Raw genomic sequence first — 7,577 nt, forward strand, 5'->3', positions numbered from 1 at the left:
CCTCCCACTACCCAGCTCTTTGGATGACATATCTGGACTCAGTGAAGCCTAGACCATACCCACTGGAGAGATAAGGCCTTCAAGGGAGGACTGAGCCATGAGGAACTTGTGAGAGGGTTGAGGACGCCTGGGCTGCATGCAGGCTTAGAACTGCTGACTGGGGATGGCACTGACCTTATCCAAAGCATCTGGGCCTGGATCCCACCACAGTGTCAGGGAGAATGTGTCAGGACTACTTGCAGAGTCACAGATACGTTCAGTTTCTCATCTTGCTTAGTTCTCCTTCCAGGCTAATTGATTTAATAGAAGATGCCTCGGTGACTTGCTTCTTTCCAAAATAATGTAAAGTAGTAAAAATAATGATGTAAAATAACAATGCCCTCCTTTGTTGAACAGTTTTATAGATTGGTGTTCTCATACATGCTGACTTGACTTTTACAACACCCACTCCTGGAGGTGAGTGGAGAAGTTGTTATTATCCCCATCTCACAGATGAGCAAACAAAGGCTCTGCAAGACTGAATGTGGCCCTAGATCAGTAAGGGAGGGGGCTGGAACTGGAACACTGTGTTCCACAGGCCATGCTGCCTTCTCATCTCTACCCAGGTGTACTTTTAAAAAAGTCAGAGTGATATGAGGATCAGGGAGGAGGGTGAAGAGGTACAGACTATGGGAGACTTCATGGAAGTTAAAAGAAAAAAAAACAAACAAGAAATACTATTTTAGAACAATGTCATTCTTAAAGGCTATGCCCCTCACCCCCTAGCTCAGCTATCCAGAATTCCTTAAATGGTTTGTACCTTAAAACAGGGCTTCTTACATTTTAATATGCACGTAAATCACCTGGGATTTTGGTAAAGTGCAGATTCCAATTCATAAGGAAGGTCTGGGTGGGCCACAAGATTATGCCTCTTTAACAAGCTTTTCGGTGGTGCCATTGCTGCTAGTCTGTGGACCACACTTTGAAGTCTGTGGACTGTGATCCTAGTTCTCAGGCCCCTCAGCACAGCCTCTTATCCTCATATGGACCCTGCCTTGTGCTTGGCATCAGGTCTAGGCTTAATCCAGAATTTGACTCTTGCAGCCAAGAGTTCCCTTAGTTTCTTACCTTCTAGACTAAACACTATGTTAACAACAAGGTAGATGTTAGGGAGAGAAGAAATAAAACAGGGCATGGGTGTGGGGAAGGGTGGAGCAGCAAGCTGGTTAGATCTGAATTCTGCCCTTAGCTCCACCCCTAAGGCTCTTTTTGTGGGAGCAACTTTTCCTTGTTCCTCAGGCTGTGTGCATCCCTAGGGTAGGGCCCTAATGCCTGCTAGTCCTACCTCACAGGACCCCTGTGCAGTTCAAAGGGAGAAGAATGCATCAAAGCATTGTGAGAACACAAACTCATATGGCTTGGGACTTAGTTTACATAATTCTAAAGGCAGCTCCAAAGGTAGACTTAAGGAAGCAGAGGCTGGTGGGGAAATAGTCTCTGTTCTTCCCATGTTCAGAGAACCTCAGCAAGATGTGGGGGCAGGAAGTGAATCCTGCTTGTCTTATAAAATTCTATCTACAAGCATAGCAAGCTATAATTCCAAAGCATACACAGTCCTATGGAATCTTCCCATCAGCCCCATGAGGTCAACAGGTCACAACTCCCACTTGACTGATGGGCTCATACTGGTTTATCACAGAAAGATCTTTAGATACATCTATTCTAGTGACTGCCAAATGTGTGGCTAGCATCACAACCTTTTGTTGAAATGATATATTTCAAGGATGTTCTCAAAGTTCAACATCCCAGCACCTACCCTATTCCTATCCTCCAAAGTGATTCCTGATGGCCTCTGGTAGGACAAAGGCTGGAACCACTGATGTCACCTCATCCCGTTTTATTTTATAAATGAGGGAATCAGGACCCAGGGAAGTCACATGCCAGGCTGCACATTGAGAATGACCTGGCTGCTTCTTTGTTCCACAGCTCAGACAAATGGTGGTGGGAGTGCTGGGATGGAAGGAATCATGAACCCCTACACGGCTCTGCCCACCCCACAGCAGCTCCTGGCCATCGAGCAGAGTGTCTACAGCTCAGATCCCTTCCGACAGGGTCTCACCCCACCCCAGATGCCTGGAGACCACATGCACCCTTATGGTAAGAGGGACTCAAGCCCCCCGGGCCCTCTCATAACTTGTATGGGTTTGTCATTCCCTCCTAAACACATCTACGCAGTTCCCAGATGCTCACCGAAGCTCCAAAGCAGAATAATGTGCCCTACAAAATACTGCTGGAATCGCCTAACCAATGGCTACAGGAGAAAGACCTTCATGCATATTCATTAGTGACCCTTCCATTTGTCTTGTTTTCAAAGCTTCTTGTTTGTTGGTTTTTAATAGGAAGTTGTGCTCTCCTTGTAGACCTGTTTGTTGTCATTGAATTCTGCAAGTCTTGCGCTTTCATGCCAGATGTCAGCAGTATCAGTGCTACGGAAGGCCTTAATTAAGCAAACGTTTACCTTAAGTAAGAAAAGATGTAAAAAGCACAGAAGACAAATTTTCTATCTGGACTATCCTACTGTGGATACTAATAGGTGTTCTAATTTAACTAGTGAAACATAAACTGACTTGTAAAGTGAAAAGTATCTCCCTTATACCCACCCTACCCAAAGAAGCATTGATTTAAATGCTGCATATATGGATAGCTGAGCCTCTCCCACTTACCCAGCTTTGTGCTTAAGCTAATGGACAACAACTGGGGGCCTGAGGACCCAGAGTAGGGGGCTGGGTGAGCTTTGGAGTGAAGGCTCAAGTTAAACCTCAACCAAGTATAGGGCATTACATTTTTATACAGAGAAGGTTAGTGGTGTATGTAATGCATTGGTCTATACTGTGTAATCTGATAAATTACACTGACAGTTAAAAAATAATTTTATGCAGCAAGCCTTCAAAACATTAGTGTCAGAGATTCATGCCACAGATCACAGATTTTGTTAAACAACTTCTTTCTTACCTTCATTTAAAAAAAATCTGTTGTTAAAATCACCCCTACCTTCCCATAGCACACATTCAGCAAACATTTATTAAGACTTGGCCCTTGGCAAGCCCTTCACTGGCCGACCCCATTCATTGGATGTTCAGTGATAGCCACCCTCTTGGCTTCCTTGGAATGCACAGGTCACCTCTGTACCATTCTTTACCCCACCGCTGTGGGAAAACAGGGCAACTACATTTTTTTGCAAATTCTTTTCAGAGTGTCAGAGGTTGTATTACTTAAAGTATCCCTGTGATGACTCCTTTAATAAAATGAATATTTAAAGCCCCATGACAAGTTGTATAAACTCCAGTTTTCACCTCTCCTATTTACTTGAAGTGGAGGCAGAACATTCTTTGCCTCCACATCCTGGTTGCAGTGATTTCTCAGCTGTTCCACTGTGTGCCCTACTGGCTTCCCTATGAAAGGTGTAAATTAGTTGAACGTAGGCACCTAACCTTCCTTTCCATTACAAATTTGGGGTAACACCTGATAGCTAGTAGACGCTTGGTGTTTGAAAGAACAAATGTTATCACAGGAGTTTTCATTAACCTCACTCAAAGAGCTTTTTTTTTGGTTTTGTTTTTTTGTTGGTTTTACCATCCCTTCTTCAAGCATCATTTTTTAGGCCCAAGTCCTGTGGGAGCTCTGCCCTGTCTCTCCAGCCTCTGGTGACATGTCCTGCCTACTCCCCACACTCCCTGTCTAGACACTGTGACATTTGCTTATGTTGCACTCAATTTAGCACTTTGTCATGTCCTGGTTTAGATTGTTTTCACTTGTTGCACTTTGGACATGAGCTGCCTAAAGAGAATATAGACTTTTTGTAGAAAGTTTCACATGGGGCATGTGCTCAGGCAACACTTGTTGAATTCAGCTGAATATCCTGACACTGAAATGAGTCACTTCTTCCAGACCCTCATGCCAGTGTTTCCTCTCTATTTCAGGTGCCGAGCCCCTTTTCCACGACCTGGATAGCGACGACACCTCCCTCAGTAACCTGGGTGACTGTTTCCTAGCAACCTCAGAAGCTGGGCCTCTGCAGTCCAGAGTGGGAAACCCCATTGACCACCTGTACTCCATGCAGAATTCTTACTTCACCTCTTGAGTCTTCCCCTAGAGTCCTGTGACTAGGCTCCCATATGGAACAACCATATTCTGTGAGGGGTCACTGGCTTTGGGACAGGGAGGCCAGGGAAGAGGTGGGTTGGGGAGGGAGTTTTGTTGGGGATGCTGTTGTATAATGATACGGTGTAGCTCAGCATTTCCAAAGACTGAATACATTATGGATTGCATAGTTTAATGTTTCTAATAAGAGTCTTAGCGTTAGATATGAAGATGTGTTTATCATTAAGGACAGGGACTTTTAATATAGACATTCTCATGCAAACTAGATACTTAGGGACTCCTAACAACTTCCCACCATGTCGGGGAAGCTCTTGTCAAGAGGTGCATATGTCTATCCATCTACTCACCCATAGACAGAAGGACAGACAGATAGATGTGTGTGTGAGTGTGTAACCTTTCATATTTTACCCTCAAAGTTTATTCCTAATTATAACAGACACCAACTGTACAGCAAAAGTAACTTTATTTTCAGTGTGAACTATATTTAAGGAAATGCTTGATGCACTTAAGTTATAAAATGAGATAATTTACTTTTATAAACTTTATTTTTAGTTTGATGAGACTTGTCAGCAGGGCAGAGAGGGCTGCTCCACCTAGCCCCATAGCTTTGAGTGCTTGGGTTCATTCTGTTTTCAGAGTGTCTTTCAGGTCTGGAAAGCAATTCTGTGTGGCTGACGGTGTTCTCTCTTGCATTCTTGCTCCCTTTGGGGTTGAATCACTGGGCAGGGGTGGGACAGAATAATCCCTGATCATGTTCTGAGAAAATGTAAAGCCCAGACTCCTGGGCTTACTTTTAAATTCTGACAAGTGGTTGTTGGGCAGTGCTCGGAAGGTTGGTTCAGCTCTTGAGCTTCAGCATCTGCAAGTGTGGATGAGGCTAATAGTATGTACCTACCTCACTGGGAAACACCAAGGCTTAATTCATTCCCAGGACACATGAGCAGGGCTGAGACTAATATCTGATATTTGTTTAAGATACAACCAGGCCACTCACTTGGCAAAGGAGAGTACATAGGGTTGCAGAGCAGGAGGGCTCCCGAACTCTCGAGGGCAGTTTTGCCTGCTGAAGTCCCTCTGCAAAGCCTGTGCTGGAGGAGACACCAGCTCAGAGCAGCTCAGAGGGATCCCAGAGTCCTGGAGTGGGGAGGAGGCGAAGGCTGAGGGGATAGAAGAGGGCCTGGTGGTGTTCTAGAGCAGGGGTGGGCAAACTGCTGCCTGCAGGCCTGCTTTCTGTGGCTTGCCAGCCAAGAATGGTTTTTACTTTTTTTTGAGGTCATTAAAAAAAAAAGGAGAAGAAGAATATATAACAGGCTCCCTGTGGCCTGGAAAGCCTGAAATATTTGCTATCTGTATTGTCTGGCCCTTACAGAAAAGTTTGGGGCCCCTTGCTTTAGAGGGTCTGTTTCTAAAGAACCTCATGGAGCTCATAGAGGCAGAAGGGTCCGGTGGAAACCCTTGGCTCTTCCTTCCAACTCACTCTTCTGATCCTCAGCACAGAAGACCCAGCAGCCATTGTACATGGAGACAGTTCCACACCCTGGTCTCCAGTTGTGGTGCTAGGATGGGATCATTCTGTGCTAGGAAGCCTCCTGGGAAACCAGAATGAGTTGGTGGGGAAGACAGAGGGTCACTATGGACCTATCCGGGAGGGGCCAGGACAGGCTTGGCCTCACTTCTGGGGACATCATTGGAGACTTGAACACAGAGACACGTCCCTATCACTCTGGCAAGGCCAGAGGGAACATGTCCCCTTATGGTAGAGTCTATGTCATGTGATTTTTTGTGCTCTTGTTTATAATTTATGCAAACCACCAAGAAACCCAAACCAGTCTGATGAGTGAAAATTATGCAGATACTGTATGGCTCCACAGGTTTCTGTGGTAAAGACCAGTTGGAGAATGTAGCAGATACTATGTGAGTGAAAATGAATAGAGATCCTTATTCCACTCCTTAATGGCATACCAAGATGAAATTAAAAATCTCTTACAAATGAGCTGTTGTTTATTCAGGGATTGGATGGTGGGTGGGGAACCAGGGGGGCATGGGAGTTTTGTCTACATGGCCATGGAGATGAGCTTATGGCAAAGCTTTGAATGAATGGAAAGGATGACTACAGCAAAACATAAGGAGAAAAGGGTCTTCAACTTCTTGCCAAGATGGACAAAGACCCCAGTCTTGACCCCACAGAAGGAGGCAGTAGGAGCTTTCCATCACCACCATCAAGTTCCCTCAGGGCACAGCAGTTTGTGACATGTGATGAGGGAACACTTGCTTGGAAATCAGAACAGAGTGACAGGGCAGGAGAAGGATTTCTCATGCAAGACTGAAGGCAGATGCCTAGCCAGGATGGGAGAGCCAGGCAGCAGACAGTGGCTCCCTGACAGAGTCTCCCAAAGTTATCAACAATTTTCAATGTGATATATGGTGGGCAAATAGGACTATGGAGAAAAGAAGTCAGGAAGCAGTATGGATGTAAGACCAGGAGACATACTCACAGGGGAGGATGTTTTTTGTCTGTTTTCTCCCCCACTTGCAATTGTTCAAAGCCTGCAACCCCCACCTCTGGCTCACTCACCATATGTTAGAAGCTGGCTCTTCCTCTTGCTGAGGGCCTGGAAGGAGATAGATGTGTATTATAAGGCCAGGTTGACAGGAGGAGCCCACTGAGGAGGCCTTATCTCAGACCGGCCTCCACTGGGCTGACCTTAGTTCCTAACTCCAGCTTCCTGGGAAAGCCTAGGCACAAGCCCTTTACCCCTCATATTTGCCTAGTGAGCAACGACCTGACCTTCAGAATCAGCATACTTGGCCTTCTCAAGCCTACAAGGCTGGATTAGGTGCCTATATGGACTACTTGGACTAATGCTACCTGCTGCAACAAATAAACCTCCAAATATTATAGTAGCTCGAACACAATAGAAATTTATATTTTTACTCACATAGAAGACCTGGGAAGGAGTTTGGGTTAGAAGCACACCTCTCTTTCATGCACAGTGAAGGCTCTGCTCCTGGCTTCCAGGCTTTCACTGGGGATCAGTTGTCTCCATTCATCTTTTCCCCTTCCCACTGGAAGTGGATGAGTCTAGATCGAATTCCCAGCTCCTGGACTTACTAGCTATGTGGTCTTGGGCAGGTTCCTTCACTTTGCTGAGTTGATTCCTCAGGGATGGTACTTGTTTCTACCTCAGGGGGGTTTGTGAGCACGGGTGAGATAATATGTGTGAAGCACTTAGCCCCGCGCTGGGAGTATAGTAAGGACCAGATGAGTGTTAGCTGCTGCACCGTGGGCCAGACCAACTCTTGGAGTTTGGTCATTGATGAAAGGCTGCTAGAAGTCTCAGACCCTATTTGAGGAAAAAGAAGAACACATCCTGGTTCACCTGAACTCAGAAGGCATCACTTCTCATCATCACCTCCTTAAATCTCAGCATGTCTTC

The 7,577-nt window shown here is 45.6% G+C and overlaps 1 protein-coding gene across 1 annotated transcript in view; it reads left to right on the forward strand.

The window, feature by feature from the left end:
- Positions 1 to 6,133, forward strand: part of LMX1A (LIM homeobox transcription factor 1 alpha) — a 165,322-nt gene extending 159,189 nt beyond the window's left edge. The window contains exons 7-8 of the mRNA XM_017886421.1: positions 1,966 to 2,136; positions 3,960 to 6,133. Coding sequence (XP_017741910.1) covers positions 1,966 to 2,136; positions 3,960 to 4,120 — 332 coding nt within the window. The 3' untranslated portion in view covers positions 4,121 to 6,133. The remainder of the gene's footprint in view (positions 1 to 1,965; positions 2,137 to 3,959) is intronic.
- Positions 6,134 to 7,577: the final 1,444 nt, after the last annotated feature.

The sequence above is a fragment of the Rhinopithecus bieti genome, unplaced genomic scaffold, assembly GCF_001698545.2.
Source record: "Rhinopithecus bieti isolate Rb0 unplaced genomic scaffold, ASM169854v2 scaffold_15436, whole genome shotgun sequence".
NCBI classification, from domain to species: Eukaryota; Metazoa; Chordata; class Mammalia; order Primates; family Cercopithecidae; genus Rhinopithecus; species Rhinopithecus bieti.